General features: G+C 28.0%; 1 protein-coding gene across 3 annotated transcripts; it reads right to left on the bottom strand.

Moving 5' to 3' along the window:
• Positions 1–54: 54 nt before the first annotated feature.
• On the bottom strand, positions 55–17,775 carry LOC145750553 (furin-1-like). 3 transcript variants are annotated; one of them, XM_082566614.1, is made up of 16 exons: positions 17,314–17,774; positions 16,498–16,602; positions 14,283–14,390; positions 13,595–13,723; positions 11,497–11,662; positions 10,252–10,424; positions 8,993–9,205; positions 7,702–7,802; positions 6,467–6,570; positions 5,892–6,058; positions 5,296–5,441; positions 4,802–4,926; positions 4,202–4,314; positions 3,979–4,057; positions 3,333–3,377; positions 55–1,911 (listed from the first exon to the last, which is right to left on the bottom strand). In XM_082566614.1, the coding sequence occupies exons 1-16, from the start codon at positions 17,545–17,547 to the stop codon at positions 1,205–1,207; spliced, it is 2,715 nt and encodes a 904-aa protein (XP_082422740.1). In that variant the 5' UTR covers positions 17,548–17,774; the 3' UTR covers positions 55–1,204. The 3 variants fall into 3 exon arrangements, with proteins under 3 accessions (XP_082422740.1, XP_082422739.1, XP_082422741.1); XM_082566613.1 differs by having other exon boundaries at positions 3,979–4,060; positions 17,314–17,773; XM_082566615.1 differs by lacking the exon at positions 55–1,911 and adding an exon at positions 1,997–3,138 and having other exon boundaries at positions 3,979–4,060; positions 17,314–17,775.
• Between the last annotated feature and the right edge of the window lie 407 nt (positions 17,776–18,182).

Genomic DNA, 18,182 nt, shown 5'->3' with positions numbered 1-18,182 from the left:
TCGTCTGCTCCCGACAGAACATCACTTGTTTAAAAATTACCATTAAAATGTGTAGCATTGTAATTTATTTTTAAATATAACAGAAAAAAAATTCATATAGTGGTACTGTGCCTCAAAAACCACTAAGCAATTTAAGATATTCAATATATTAAAGAGTGCATGTGCATATATAAACAAAAACTTCAACATAAATATTATTGTTGTATTATTAAACGGTACTTAACATTTTTAAAAAACAATTTAATTTTTTTTGTAAAAACAAACAATTAAAAAAGAGAACAATATAATATACACAAAAGTTACTGCCAATTCACATTAACTGTATAATAAATAGCACAAAAACATGACATTCTGGATAACATGTCGAAATTGCTTAAATGATTGAATGTTCTGGGCAATAAAATCGACAAAACATAAAAAAGATTTTCTATAGCAACCATATAGACCACAACTAAATCAAAATCACAAACGGCAATAGCAAAAAAACTACAAACAATTAGCCTATTATTTACCTAAGGTATTTAAAAAATATATATATAAGGCCACTTTAGATTTATTACCGACTGAATAAGTTTTGACAAATACGAAAAAAATTAAGCACCATAAATAAACAAAAATTTAATAAAAATCCAGATTATTAATATAAGATAATATATATATATATATATAAACATGTTACCACTTGTGTATATAGGCGCATAAAAAAAACTTGAAAAAAATCTAAAATAAAAAGAACATAGAATGATTATAGCAAGCTTAGTTAGACGTAAAATAAATTAATGATGGCTACTCTTCACGATATATATATATATATATTGTTCTTAGTCTATAGAAAAAAATAAGAGTAGGAGAAATAAAAAGGCAGAAAAAAAAGAAAAAGGGAATCCAAAAACTAATGGCCAATCAAACCTGATTGCACTAAACAAGATAAAGCAAATTTTAGAAAGAATGAAACCATAGTTAAGCGCAGTAAAAATAAATTATTTCATATAAATAAGCGTTTTAGAAACAGCTTTATAACGTACCTTACATGACCCAACATTAACAAGAAAATAACAGTTTAATATCATCAATGCACTTTGATCAATATTTTATGTTTTACAATACTCGGATTGCTTCTAATAAACAGTAAAAAAAGTAACTAAACAATAAAAGAAATTGGATTGTGTATAAGTGGGTAACATAAAAAAAAATGTCAATGCAGTTAGGCACAGTCTTCAATGTCACTGCCGCTTAGTAGCAATGGAGATAACGAACCGTTACTTTGTATTTTACCATTAGAAAGCCCGTTCGTCAAAGTGGAGCCGTTGCTTAACCGGTCAAAACTGGTTATATCTGGTTCCTCGTCGTCGTCGTGATATTCGTTGACACGCAAAATCTTTCCGTCCCCGTTAGGCACGTATTGGTACTGATGCTCTGTTTTTTTCAGGCACCGGCCCCGGTTCCTTGTGACCATGTAAAAGGTAACCATGACTACACAGGAAAAGAAAATAACGAATATAACGAACATTATAATTTGCATCTGCCGGGTTGTTCCATAGAAATAGGTATCCGGAAATGTCGAAGAACCGGGCACGGAAGTGGCAAGGTGGCACACGTTTTCACGTGACATTGTTGCGCCAGTTACACACTGGTTACAGTCCGCTGGGTTTCTACCGACGCAGCTATAGCAGAAGGGGGCGCAATTGCGACATACAAATCCATCATAAAACGGCTTTTTACCGTCAAACTTCTCCTCTTTTTCTTGCTCTTCCCATTTAACATCTTCCAAATTGTTTTCCTTTTCGGATATTGGACGAAGCCGTACTCCGGCGTCCGAGATCACACGCTCGCGCGCCACGTAATGTTCTACTGCGCAGGAGTTTGCGCACGTGTGAGTAATTGGGTCGAGTACCGAATACTGATCGCAAACTTTAAATTGTTCAGTTAATAAAAAATAAATAAAAAGGTAAAGAAAAGTAATACATAAGGTACAGAAAAACATTATGAATACAAAACATGTAAAACAAATATTTGTTTAAATAAAAACATTTTAAAATTGCAAATTATAAAACAACACAGTGTTCAAGTCGATGACGGATTGGTCGATATTTCAATGACGTAGAGGCAGCGAAGAGTGACGTTGTCGAGGGTTGCGTAGATGTGAGGTATATTCAGAGATTGATGACGTAACAATGTGACGTAACAATGTGATGAAATCAGCCAGGGGTGAAGAAAATCGATAAAAACAAACAAATTACTACAGGGGAGTTAGATTGCACTTTACCGTGAGCCACCGGGCCCTTGTTTAATTTGATTTACAACATTTTGAACTTATAAGGTTTACCGCAGACATCATGCACCATGCAAAAGTTAACACAACATCACACCACATTAAATAAGTGAAAAAAATATCTTTTTAAACTGTGACTATATTAATCAGCAGCTTATGAAAAACACACAAGATCAATTTTAAACTAAAAGAAAAGATTGTGCTTAAAAAAGGTTTAAAAGTCTAGGCCTATAATACCGAAGTCATTTAACCGAATGGATATTTTCCGAAATCTTGAGTTCGAAAACCCATTTTACCGATATTAGAATCTTTTTTAATTTAAAAGCAATATCAAGAAGAGTACAGGATAAGGAAAGTTAAAAAAAATGTCTTATTGTTGGTAAATGACGTTTTCGGATATATAGATTGCGGTCAAATGTCTATTCGGTAAAATTGTGTGATATAACAGCAATCTGCTATTTTCACTTTATAAGTTTATCAAACTTTATTAATTAAAAAAAAGCGTTAAAGCATGCCTGGTAAAAATCAAAATTGTAATTTAAGTTAATCTTAAATATAATAAAATCACTAGAAAATTAAAGAAAGCATGCGTGTCAGTGTTATATTAAATATTTCTTAAATCTGAAGGTGAATATAAATAAAATGTTAATATGTTCAGTGTTTAAAAAAAAGGTAAAAAAATATTTTGTGTAAAAAGGCGAAATGAAAACTTAAAAATGTAAATCTGTTAAAAAATTAGAAAAAAGAAAAACAAAAAAGCTCTCTAAGTTAAAAACCTTATGAGTTTATAAATGCAATGACGTCACTATTAGGTGACTATGACGTAATGTAGAATGCACATTGGGCGGGTGGCTGTCGGGGTAGTGCTTTTCATAAATTGTAAAAAATTTAAAAGCGTTATTAACAAATAAATCGCATATCCTTTAATATAAAATTTAATTTACATATACACAGAAATTAAATAAATTTAATTTCAAAAATTTCCAATCAAACAATTCGTATCATAACACATTTACACTCAATTCTACGCAAATATAGACAACAAAACAAGTTGGCTTACCGATACATCCCAGAGTTTTGCTTGAAGAAATTAAACATCCTCCACCTAAAAACAAATTAAATTAAATTAAAAAAAAATAAATCGGGATGTATTGGTATAAAGTATTTTAACCATTTTGCCGTGAAGTATGTTTATTTTACGGTCGTCAAAAAACTTAGGAAAAAAAGTAATGAGATGTGAAAAACGTTGAAGTAACAAAAACAACAATAAATTATCACTATTTTAAAATAATAGTAACCTTTAATCAGATATATAGTGAATATTGGGTTAGAACTGAAGTATATAAAGGGCACTGTTAAAAATTTAAAAAATTTGGCCACAGCAATTGAGGACCGTTAAGTACATCAGATTCATTGATTTTAGTAGTGCGTATTAAGTATTTGGGTACTTTAGGTTGTAACTAATTTTCTATTATAAATATATATTTACAACAAAATTGCCATTAAATAAATTACAACATTTAATTAATCTCTTCAGTGACCCACTATTTTATTTCAGTAAAATTTAAATTTATGTCAATAACGGGAATCAAATCCCAAAACACTGGACTGAAAGTATATTATGCTTAGTAATTAAACTCTCATTTTTAAAAGATATTTTCAAATTAATTTTATAAGTTAAATTATAAATGCAAAATTGAACTTACTTGTGTGTAGGTTACCAGGTTGTATGAGGCTAAGTGTTGATTTTGAAACAGATTCGACATTTTTAGAAGTTGTAGTTTCCTTCTAAATAGGAAAAAATATTTAGTAATTTTTAAATAAAAAAAATATAAAAAGAACAAAAAATATTTTATAGTATGCACATACAATACAATTGCAAAAAAATCATAAATTATTTAGAAAACCTAAAATGTATTAAACACCTACCGATAAAGTTTGTAACGCAATCGATGACGTAGAGGTAGTTGATGACGTAGTTGTAGACGGCCAATCAGCAGACGAGGTTCCGTACAATATAAGATTAAAGAGAGATAGAGTTCCTATAATTATCAAATATAAATAATATAATATTTATAAATGAATTTAATATTATTTAACTGGATAGACATTTTCCAAAAACAAAAACGACATTTTATCAAAATTTGGGTCACTTTTTTTTTAAATTAAAAGGCAGTTTTTAGAGGGTTAGAATAAGAAGGGGTTAACAGAAAAAATCCTATTATCGGAATAATGAATATTTTAAAATATGTTTTTCGGTCAAATGTATATTAAGTAAAATGATTTTCGGTAATATAACGGTAATCCTATTTAATGTTAGGTAAAAATTCAACGATATAAAAGCTTGTTTTTCGTATATACAAAAAAATTATAACGCTTCAGTTTAGTAAAGACATTTTTATGCATAATTTACAGTCTTTTCGACAAGGCTTTAGCGAAAAATTACAATTAGTTGACATAAATTTAATTAAATTGTAGCAGAAAATGTTATTTATTTTATTTTTATCTTTGCCATCAAGTTCAACTCACCTGACACTGATCTTGCGTTGTTATCCCTAATCTCAAGCACCCATTTTCCTTTCGGATTTTCATCCCAGGAATGAGTTGTCATGAACGCCCATTTATCAAAACCCATTCCCGACATATCATTCCGTCTAAAATAAATATATTCCTTTAGTTTTATTTTTTGTTCTGTTTTTTTTTTAAAGATATGAAAATACCAACTGGGCGTCCTGTTTATAAATAAGCTTGGTGAACCATCTTTGTTCAATTTAAACGATATCAAAATAAAAAAGGGGGATTCGTGGGTTAATTTCCACGAGCAAATATTAGTTGCAAGTAGCGGATATATTATGACAATTAAAGTGCAGCCCAATTTTATTTTCCGTTTCTATATTTTTTAATTCCTTCCTTCCTTTTTCATTTTCTCATTTGTAAGCGACCCGAATCAACTAGTATTTATGACCAAATAAGAACGCTACACCGTATTACACCATGATTTATTACGTCACAATTAAAATTACCTTCTTCCTAAAAGTTGTGATTTAGTTCCTGCTGGTGAGGTCAAATGTATTTCAAGGTCACCTCTTCGTTCGTTCCGCAACGATAATTCCGCTTGCACGTGCTCGAGTCGGTCAACCATGACCGATCCTCCGTCACAATCTAATACCTGAAAAAAAAATTAAAAAAATAAATATATAAAACCTTTTACAACAATATGTTTAAGTTTAGACTAATAGGTTTAACGTAAAATAGTGTTTATTCGTGCCTTTTAAGCGCGTTTATTGTATCTAAATAGAACAATTTTTTTAATTTTTTGTGTATTTTTATACTTGGTTTAAAAAGGTGTAAAGTTTGACTTTACAACCTAAACATTATATTTGTTACCCTAACCCAGTTTTAAGTTGACTTTGCAGTTTTAAATTATATTAAGGCTAATGCCAGATAATGACTGATTTTCCTTCTTGGTAGAAATTAGCAGCGTTTATAGCACCTGACCCAAGAGCGCTACATCATGAAAGCAGCGGTTTTTGTTGTAAAGCCAAGTTCTTTAGCCATTACACTACGTCGCCGGTCAATATACAGTATTTCAACACGTCACAACAAAAATCGAACCCACCAATAACTGAACCACCAGCATTTTATTTGATGAAAATATTCTTGGCGTTTCGGATGCAGATATAACTGACTTTGTACAAACTCGTTGTCTTGGAACCATTTCCCAGGTTTCAGCTTGCTTTACCATCTCGTATGCGTTCATAAGCCCGTACCCAAACGCATGGCTTACTGTAAAACAATTTAAATGTTAAAAAAAATAAAATAAAAAATAAAATTTGATAAAAATAAATAATTTTAAATATTTCACAAATTATTATTTTTTTTTTTTCATGAAAACTAAAAAATAATGAAAAAAGGGTATTTAAATTTTACATAAAAATCATGAAAAATAGCAAAATTAATCAAGTATTAATTAATGTTTATAAACTGGCATAAATTAACCCTAATTTGCTAAAACATTGATTTATTTTGTAACATGTTCCAGGATTAATAACATTAAATCGTTAACTAATTCTGACAGACACAAGGGATTTAATGATCGATAAATTAATGCCAATTTGTAATCTGGCAATAAAAACAAGAATTTAAATGTAAGAATTAGCATTTTTTTATTTAAAAAAATGAACCTAAAGTTACCTTTTCTTCCCGCTCCATTTATAACAAAACTCTCTTGATCTAATCCTTCCGAACTGGCAGTTCTCACCACTAGGTGTTGCATGTCTCGCCAAGTTAGGTCAGAACTAAAAAAAGTAAAATTTTAGTGTGTCCGGTAGTGTGGTTAAGCGGTCATGGCAGCGGAATACGAGCCGAAAGGTTTCGGGTTCGAGCCGAAAGGTTTCGGGTTCGAGCCGTACCATTACCACATTATTTGCCCTTGGGCCCGGCATTTACAGATAGCTCATACACGTTACAATATTACACCACTACCCAATAAAATATAAAACCTATCACCTTAAAGTAATATGAAAAAAAATTTAGTGTGGTGCTGTAGAGGTTAAAGCATTAGACTACGAGTCGAAGGGTTTCTGGATCGAGTCTCACCAATACCACCCACTTGTCTTTATGATTGGCGTTTATAAATAGGTTTACCATGTTACAAAATAACACACTTTCTTAATAAAAGTACGAAAACCTATCACAATAGGATTAGATATAAAACAAATAAGAAAATATTAAAAATACAAAATTCAGAAAAAACCATACGAAAATTGTACAGTTACAAACAATTTTTAAATAAAAATTTATTGTAAAAAAACGAAGGCACTATTGCGGAAAAAATATTTAATAATAAAACTATTTCCTACTCGAATTGATTCAAGTCACGTTCATGAACTTTAACAACGAGTTAAAAAAATGGAATGACGACACCTTCCGGAAATTGAATGCGCGCGGTTACCCAAGCGAATATAATAACGTGAAATCATAATCTTTAATCTTTATATAAGGAAACAAGCAAAAACAATAGAACTCCCTAACGAAAATAAATTTAAACTGTCATATATTTTAATATTATATTTCATTTTCACACTTTGTTGCATGTTTTTTAAAACTCAGCTAAGTAAATAATTTGACATTGTGTGTTAAAGTGTATTATAACAGTCTATAGGTATTTTAAAATTTTTTCCCAGATTTGAGTAACATCCGATATGAAAAATGCCAGCTAATACCTTTTGTGTTTATAATTTTTTGTCTTAATTTATGTTAAAAACTGCATCAGCAGTTTATAGGCTATACGCAAGTCTAAAACATCACCCGTTTAAGTTATCAATTAACCTTTAGAATGCGTATGCAAAAACCAAAAAAATGTGAATATTGAAAAATATTTCTCGATATAGATTTTGCCGTGTTATATTATAATCCATTATACTCACTTCGCTTCAAGCGCAAGTGCGCATATTCCAGCGGCCAGAGGTGCAGAAGCGGATGTACCAGTATGAGTAGAAGTACAAGCATGTCTTAAGTCGGTCGTTACCTGTATAAAAATTTTTCAAAAATTTAAATTTTTTTTTTAATTATTGCTAATAAAACATCAAACATTATTTTTACTTTTTCTATTGATTAAAACGACCTAAACATTGTATGTTACTAATAACATTAAAAATAAATAAAAACATCTTGAGCCTTTTAACAATTTTGTAATGTTTATTTTTATAGCTAATATTGCTGCCATTTATTTTTAAACAGGCGAAATACACGCCTTAATATGCGACCAGGTGTGTTTAAATTATTAATATTAGATTTAGATTGCAACTTAGAACTCATAAGTAAAGATAATGTCTAGATAATACAGGAGCGGCTTACCAAAATTCAAACTGGGACAACATTTTTTAGATTTTGTTACGTAAAGTAAGTCGTTTTTTTCTATTAAAAAATTTCAAACAAATTTAAAAAAGTTTTATTTAAATTAACATCAAAAATTTATTAACCCCTACAAAACCAAAAAACATATAATATTTATTTTTAATGTTTATTATTTTCTTAAATTTATTACTGTGTTATCATTTTTATTTGACAGATAAATATACCACAGAAATCACAAGCAAACATTACAAACCCATTAGGTAATACGTTCTAACAAACAAACAAAACTGTCTAGCCAAATTAAACAAAACAGTCTAGCCAAACACAGCAAAAAAAAAACATTTTATTTGGTCAAATTAATTACTTCTGGAAATTGTATACTCGAAACGCAAAATAAACAATCAATTATAGTTAAAAATAATTATTCTCTGTTAATAAATAATTTCTTATTCACAGAAGACACAAAATGAATAGTAATATAAAACCAACATCAACTATTTGTTATTTGCAACGTTAAAACAACAAAATTGTGTAGAATACACCATGTAATAGCAACGAATTAATGTCAGATGACCAACAACAATTTTACTGAAAAAAATGGACCTAGAAGCATAGCCCCGAAAACACCATTTTACAAGCAACATTTTTTATTAAAAGTTACTTTAACAAACCCTTTATTAAAAAATGCTCATTTAATTTAAAAAAAAATATTAACCTAAATTTTGGTAAAATTTCGATATTAAAATGTTGGTTTTCAGAAAAATATCAACTTGGTCAATTTTTTTTCGTAATATGGGCGGATAGTCGCATACCAGCAACAACAAATCCTAACAAAATTTTAATCATAAACAGTTTACTTACAATTTGCTTGTCTCCTGTCGTTCCACTACTATAAGTCGAAGCCAACGTTGAAGAACAAGATTCAGAATACCAGGGTTTAGTGCCCCGCATTGTACAACTACTTATCGATAACGTGTATATGCTGTCCGTGTATCCGTCGCAGTTGCAGTTATCCATATGTCGTCCGCCATTTCCCGATGCCCATACAAATATTGAACCTTTACCCTGGCGGCCCTTTATAAAATTATTAATTTTTTTTTTAAATTGGTAATTTAAATTTATTTTTATAGATGGTTTATTTTAATGTTGTTGGGCTATGTCACAGCGTATCAAAAAAATGTTTTTTAAAACACGCCGAAGAACTTATAAATTTAATAATTAATAAAGACAGAGCGAAATGAATAATGTATCATTTAATACATGTCTTAGATTAAAATAACTTGTTTAAAATTAAAATTGCGACAAGAAAATTACAACAAGTTCAAATTACTGTTGTTATAATAGAAAGTAAAAAATAAACTCATACATCTTGTATCAAAACAAATTTTTTTAGTTTATTATACATGTAAAAAATTAAAAAAACGACATTTTTTTAAATTTAAAAAATAATTTGAATTTGTGTACCAAAACGTAAACGAAAAATTAAATAGAATCAAGCTACATATTTTTAAATTATTCGATTAAAAATCGCGTACTTTAGATATTAGGTCGTAAATTCGCAATGTCGATATAGTTACTCATCATGGTTAGTCATTTTATTCGCTACCCCCTCAGTGTTATAACCCATAAAAAATATATTCCGATAACCATTGTCAAGACTTGTTAATTTTATGATCTAAATTCCGATACAGTTTGCACAAAAATTTAAAATTTGCTGAAATTAAAAATCTATATGTTGAAAAACGCGGATGTCGATATCGTAAGATCTAAAACCAAGTTTATCAATTCTACTGACTTTAATTGTATCCGGAATATGAGAATACACAAACCAAAATTATAACTTATAATTTTAATTAGTGGTATAGGCTACTTCTATACATAAAATTCAAAAAACCTAATATTTGAATTTTCTAAAACAAACTTTTTAAATGGGTAAAAACCTTTTAGTTATAGTTTAGCAAATATTAAAAATAACTTGAATATTTTACCTAAGCAAAAATTTTTAATTTAAAATAAAAAAGGTTTTGCGCGCAAGAAAATAAGAAAAAATTATCCGTCTAAAAATTTCGTTAAAAGAGTTATAAATAATAAACTAATTTAAATTATAAAAAAAAATAAACCTCATTAATTCCATGAGAAAACGCAGCACGAGCAGTAACAGCAGGACCATCAACAGTTCGACCATCGTCATCAGGCCCCCACGAGGCACTGTAAATGTCCACGTGGTTAGGACTGAACCCAATACTTAAAGCTTCGACTTTGTCCGTCACTTGACCATCCAACATTCTAACTCCTTCAAATTCAAAAACGTGTAAATTTGTGTAAATTTTAAGTTTATTTACAAAAACACTAAGTTAAAAAATTTTTTGTTTAGTATAGATTATTAAAAAAAATAAAAAGCTAAATATTAAAAAAAATAAAATAATGTTTTTAAATTTTAAATCTAATATAAACATATAAATACTGCTTTACAACTAAATAAATTATCAAAGTGATAAATATTTAAGGTGTAAAAATTACTTATATTATCCAGTTTAAATTATAAAAAAAAATATAAAAAATTATTTTTAAAATTACACAGAAACAAAATAAAATATATAAATAAGTCTCATGCTAAATTAGTTAAATACCAAACACGAAAATGTAATATATTTCTTAGTAAAATAAGTAATGTATTTCTATAAATAATAGATTTGTATTTACAATGCTCAATTTTATTGACATTATCTGTTGATTTTCAAAATCAATTTTAAAACTATTGTTGAAAACAAATAATGTTGTAGTGAAAGTGAATCTCAAATTTTGAAACGACTTTTTTCAATTTTCTTTCCAGCAATTTAATTTAATTTTTAAATGTTTAAAAACAAAAATTCAGGCAAATTATAGTTAAAAAAAAAGTGTATAACATTCGCATTAAAATAGAATTAAATTTTAAACAAAATGACAAAAACTATATTCTTGAGAAATATTAAAAAATGATTTGATTATGAAAATCAATTTTCAATGTAAGTAGCAAAATGGATTATAAAATAAATAATTCAATTATAAAGTGGAATATTGACACAATTTTGTAATTCGTACACCTCAATCATTAAAAACTAGTCGAATGCCGGACAAATTCTTAATTTTAATTATAGAAATGGACAAATCGCAATTTTTATATTCCTGGGATAATTTACCCGAGCACCACAAACGGCAGTTTTTTTTTATTGCAAGGCGTATAACTTGGACCCTAGTAGGCTATACATTATACAGGCTACTGAATAAATTGTATGGCATATTTTAACATCATACCAAACTAATTATCAACTGCGCTATAAACAAAAAATTTCTAATAAAAAACTAACATATTAGTAACACATTACCTCCAATACTGGCGTTAAATGCGATTCCTGTCGCACAGATTCCATTATTCGCTACAGCGGCTACTTCGCCCGCACACCTCGTACCATGTCTGTTCTCGTTCGTGGGGTTTAACCTGGGAGTGGGGTCGGCTCTGTTTCCGTTAATGTCACGTGACGAGAGGGGGTCCTAAAAATCAAAAATAGACAATTTTTAAATATTTTTGGTTTAAATTTTTAAAATAATAATCGAAAAAATTGACTTTAAAATAATATTTATTAATAATAAAAAACTTTAATATTTAATCGAAATAAAAATAAGGCTCAAAAACAATTTTTTTTTCTTAAGTATAAAAAATCTTGTTTAAATAGTTTCTTGAGGAACTTGCAATTTTAATAATTCAACAAAACAAAAACATAATTAATTTGCGTTGTAAAGGATATTAAAAGTTGATGGAGATGAATATCAGGGAAAACTGACAGGTCGGTAGGTCAACTTCGCATTTGCTTAAATTATTAATTAAGTTACGTTAAATGACGTCATATCACGCAAGTGACGTCACAAAGAACGAAAATTTAGCGTGAGAAATATATAAGTCATCAATAAATTACGCTTAATAAACGTCCTTTGTATAACAAGGCTTAATTAGGCTAAGAATAAAAACAAGATTTAAAATTTAAAAAACACAAAACTATTAAAAACAAATATTTAATATCGTGTCGTAATTAAATTAAGATCCATTATCGATTACTTTATTGCATAGGTGTGTTGAAAATTGGGTCGAAATTGCTCAAGAGCAAAAGTCAAAATAAACTTTAATAAACAAATGCTTTAATTCAGAATTACTGTCATAGAACGAGAACTATTTTTTAAAATAAACATTTGGCCGAAAACACCATTTGCCTTCAATGGGGCATTTATTTATTTCCCTCACCCTTCTTTGGGAAATATCCTAAAATTTCTTTAAAAAATATTAACCCTAATTTTAGTAAACTTTCGTTTTCGAAATTTTGTTTTTTAGGAAAATGTTTATTTAGTCATGGTTTTTAGTAATAAGGGTAAATACCGCAATTTAAACAAATGGTTTAATATCCTTGATTAAACAAATAAAAGAGTAAAACGTATTAATCTAATAATGAAAACTCAAAATAAAATGGAATAAATAAAGAGGTTTATTTATGTCTTTAGACCAAATTTTACATTTATTTTATTTTGAACATCAACAATACAGCGATGAATCTAACCACGTGGTGTAACGCATACAAAAAAATTAAAATCAATATTTAAGCCACGATATTAGTTTAATCGTTCCACTTTTTTACGGAACAGCTTAAGCAAGATTTAAAAAAATCGATTTTGGATAAGAAAAATAACAACCCGAAGCTTAATCGAAATTGAAATTCGTGTAACTATTAATTTTTTTGGCTGTTATTTTAAATATTGCTAATCACAATAACTTAAAAAATGCCGTATGTGATTTAAGACCGATTATAAAAAAGTTAAGATTACTTCACCAAAAAACATTTTACCGAATAGTCATTCGACCGAAAACCATGCCCCAAAACGCAACTTTATCGATAAAAAACATTTTCTATTAGTCCCCTAACATCCTATTCTTGTTTCGATTTTAGTTTTTATCCTATTTTGTAACAATTTTTTAACTTTTTTAAATATAGACCTGAACTTTAGTAGAATGTCGTTTCTAAAATTTTGTTTTTTTGGGGATGCCCATTTGGTCACATGATTTTCTAAAGAAGTTAACACTTGTGTTAAAATTGACCTCAATTAGTTAAGAATACAATATAAAGTTAGGTTTAAATTTTACACTGCAAAGTTTTTCTAATTCCTTTTTGTTACATTTACTTTTGAGGATTTACCCAAGAAATTCTCTTTACAAGTAGCTTGTGCTTTTTATGACTCATTACTAATTCAACGATTATACATTAAATGGTCTCAGTCAGTAATAATTCACATAATTATTTTTGTTTGTTCACCCAATACACATTATAAGCTAAAATCTACATTTCGAATACGACAAAATGGTATTTTAAAACAATTTTCATACCATTTTAATTTTTTTTTTTTTTTCTAAATAGTACTTTTTTTAGTTTAATTCCTTACGTAATTAGCTTTAAGATCTGGATGTTCATGTTCAATTCCATCATCTAATATAGTTACTGTAATCTTTTTTCCAGTATAACCAGCTTCCCAAGCTTCGGTCACGTGCATGTTTGGTTTCGTTGAGGGCAACTGTAAAAAAAAACGGATGGTATTTAAACAACATATAGTTTATGAATTTATGGCCAAAACTAAAGTTGTTGTAATGAACTTAAAGAGCAACAAAATCATTTAGAATGGCGTCTAAAATTGTAGTGTGTTTTTATTGCTACAAAGTATAAATATTTTCTATTTCTGTTAAAGACGCTAATCGTTTTTTAATCATTGTAATATAGTCGTTAATCTAATTTATTTTTTTAATTTACCTAGCATTAATTTACCTTTTTTATTAGTTTTTTAAATTTATTAAGTTTTTAAATAATGGATACAACATAGTCTAAAGCGCTATTATTTATATAGATACAATTTTGTATATTTTATACAACGTAGCGTATATATCTGATATAGCGTATATATCTGTTCGCATAAACGTTAAATTGGTAAACTATGATTTTTTTAATTTATATTTTGCACATTATTATAATCAGATGTACCATTAAGAACGAAACTTAGAAACACATTTGCTGAACCAAGTACAATAAGAAACTAAGAAATAGTCGTATTTATCTATTAAAAAATCAAGTAAACTCACCAAATACCACATATCTGACCATTTCGGATCATTTGGGCCTACACTCGGATCAAAAGTTAAATCTCTTTTCACCCTTCGTTTTACACGCTGTTGTTCCGCCCATAATACCTTTAGGAAAAAAAAATATTTAATTGCGTTAGTCAAAAATAAACTTTAAAAAATAAGCTTTAGTCACTTTGGTTAAAAAAAGGTGTAGTTAACATATTGTATTTACGGTGTTCTTTTTACGAAGGAAACACTACAAAGTTTTAATATGGTTAGAATGTTTAAATTGCAAAAAAGAAGGTGTAGAATATGGCAGACTACAATACAACCAAGAATGCGCATAACATACGTTTTTTTATTAACATATGTTTGCTGAAAAAACGGAAAGCTGTAATCTTAAGTTCCTATTCGCAAAATTACAGCTACAGGACGGCGCTAAGTATTTTTAAAATTATACAATACCCGGGGTGCGACTTATAAACTAATCCCCAATAATCAATCAAACAATCAAATACTTTATACATTTTGATTCTTATAATCGAAACACCGGCAATTTTCAAATGCTAACACCCATGGGTACGTAATTTATAAACTGAAATATAGAACTGGCTACGCACATAGGATTTGATTTTAGCCCTTTGAGTTAATATCGACAATACTTTAAAAATACGTGACCGAAGTTATAAGTTCGTTGGGTAATTTTTAAGTCGTGTGTGGCATAGTTTTACATTGCCTACTTTAAAACTTTGCACATTGTATTTTCGATTGCTGCAAAAATGAGTCAATTTTTATCAATGGATAATGCTTTAAGGCAATTACTTTAAATAACAATATATAAATCGTTTTCAATTAACCACTTTATGCAACAATAACTCAATAGAAGATTTCTAGTTCAACATGAATACTAATTATAACACAATGTTGAAACTTCGCATAAAAAAACAAAATAAGCTAAAAATGCAAACAAATTTTATTTTTTTAGCTCAAAAAACAAACCAATATTGTTTTCGATATTTGAATGATTAATTTTTTTTTATTTAAAGCTTCAAAGTGGTATTTTGTTTTGTTACATTGTGTACTAGCTTATTAAGTTTATAAATAGAAAAATAAGAAATTTTAAGGTACCTTGAAGCAATACCACAACTCACGAAATTTCCCTGACCCAGTATAAGTTTTATAATAATAAACACAAGGTTTAACTCTACCGAAAATACGAATTATAAAAACCATTAAATATGCCACTAAATTTTACCACCTATATTTAACCTAGATAATAAGCAACAAAAATATAAGTAACTATATTTACAAATCATGTTAAAAACGTCAAAAAATAACTTAAACTCAACAACTAAAATTTTGTTATATTTAGTTAAGTAAAATAGTTTAATATAGGTTGGTGAAAATATTTTTCATGTGAAACAATGATCGACAGGATATATCAGCGGAAATAACTACCTTGCAATAACGCATCAATAACTGAGCGAAATCAAAATAGCAACTCATAATTGTAATGATGTAAAATTAACGTGGCCAAAAATAAGATATGAAAATCAACTTTTTCGGTATATTTAGTATTTTGTGAAGTTTCATATATATACATTTTGTATTAGAGGTTAACAAAATGTTATTACCGTACTATAACGAAAATGTTAAACAATTTATAATGTGCTAACATAATATTAAAAACAGTTCTTTAAAAAGTTGGATAAATTAATACTCGTTAAAAGTAATTTTAAAATGTCAGTACGTATAGGTCAATTAGTAAAACGATATAGTACGATGAATGTGAACAAAAATACATTAGACAAATCATCACATCTAATAGAAATGTTTAAAGCGTTTTGCTCTTTTGTTTTGCCACGATATATAGGCAATGAAGCATAACCGTGTTTCATATATGACTATTAATATATTTAAGCAACATTTTTAAAGTTTTTTACAATTGTAAAAAAACTAATTTTCAAATATTTTTAAGGGTTTACATGTCATTATTTAGTGAAATGGCAAAAAACATTTAATTAATTTTATTTTCAAACTAATTTTATCAAAATTTATTCTTAAAAATGTATGTATATACACACGTTTTTTTACTTTTCAACTTTTAAAAAATATACAATTTTAAATAAAACTAAACCTGTTTGCATGCAGCATTATATGGGTACAAAAAGTTTTAAAATATATACCTTTCTATTAAATGAACAAAAATTATCTGTGCAAAAATTCATATTACCTGAGCATGTGAAGTTAATTTAGAATGATGATGTAAATTAGAATCTAATGAACGCTTTTTAAGCTTCGGATGTGAAAAACTATAAAAGTTAAGACCATCTATAATCTGAAAAATGAAAACATCATATTACGAACAGATAAAATATACCAGAATAATATTTTCATTAAGCAGAATAATTTAAACTAAATACATTTCTACACAAATTAATTATAGAAGAATAGCTGTCCTATAATTGGTTATATTATCATATTTTTGATTTTTATGCATTTATTTTCTGTGGAAAGGTCAACTTTATGGTCTAAACATTAAGTCTAACATTTTTATTGATCACAATTGCTTGCCTATTAATCTGCCAATTAGTTTTTGGCTCGGCATGAATTTTTGCTGTTTATAGCAACCTACTTAAAATACCTATATAACATAGCTGGACTATCTTGTTTTTTTTAATTATTTTAGCAAACTCAAAAAAGAAATTAAGATAATATTTTTTTTGACCAATTGACTGTATGACAAAATTTTTTGTTTTTCTGTATTCTTATTTTGTTGAAGTTAATGTTTATGTAATGAATATTACATTTCAAAATTTTACAATATTATTATAAGGCCTACTATAATTCTTTCTACAAACATTTAGTGGTCATGTCATGTATTAAATCATATAATTGATTTAGTAATATTGTTCGATTCATTGGTGTATTATTTGTTGTGTATATATATTTTTTTTAAATTATCGTTAAAAAACTAAAATAAAAATAACAACAAAGAGCATTTCATATTTAATTTTTATTTTTATCTATATAAATTATTTTTGCTTACCACACCATGATTAACAAATCCATGTAATGAGGCAACCTCTTCAGCAACTTTGTTTCCTCCTTCGATCTGAACAGACCATTCATTAAGATAATCTCCATGCTTGGCATAACATGATGATAAATTTAAAAATAAAATTGTCAATATAAATATAGGCGATGTGCTGTATCGAAGCTTGTTAAAATTTAAAGAAAACAATTGAAATGTCCGAGACAGGTATGACACTGAAATCGTCATAACAACAAATTTTCTTTTTGGATGTTTTGTTTAGTTACAGGCAGTCAGTTAATTGTTTGGATTTTCAGCTACAATTGGGTAAATAAGTTTTAAAGTTATTACTCTGATAAAAAAAAATCAAAATTTTGGTAAAACAAAAAATAAATTAAATAAAATTCCCTGGTGACATCTTCAGTTGTTTATAGCAAAATAATTAATTATTTGAAAAGCTATATCAGTATTTATAATAAGTTTGGGGTATAAGTTTAGTCCTACACTTTATCAGTCTATCTGACTTTTCTCTAGATAAATAACAACATTTATATCCAACCAGCCTTTAGCTGTCTATTGTGTTAAAATTTTGACTACAAAACTGGGTAAAAAACGTATTTTTTTCCTCGCACTCCACTACTAGGAATACAAAACACGAATGAAGGCTGTAACGACCGTCTAACGTTTTACATAGTGCTGTAGACTGTAATGTGCACTTTAAAAGTCCATAAAATAACACCAACGGTAGAGCAGTAAAAACGTCATCGTGGGCAGGACTACTCTTATTTTTTTAGTGACATATTCCGCAACATTAACAATGGTCTAAACTTTAAAATAATATTTTACCGAAATTTTAGATAAAAATTTTGAAAAATCAAAAACAT

The sequence above is a fragment of the Corella eumyota genome, chromosome 4, assembly GCF_963082875.1.
Source record: "Corella eumyota chromosome 4, kaCorEumy4.1, whole genome shotgun sequence".
NCBI classification, from domain to species: domain Eukaryota; kingdom Metazoa; phylum Chordata; class Ascidiacea; order Phlebobranchia; family Corellidae; genus Corella; species Corella eumyota.
The sequence above is the reverse complement of the archived record's forward strand: the minus strand, read 5'-3'. Positions and strand labels throughout refer to the sequence as shown.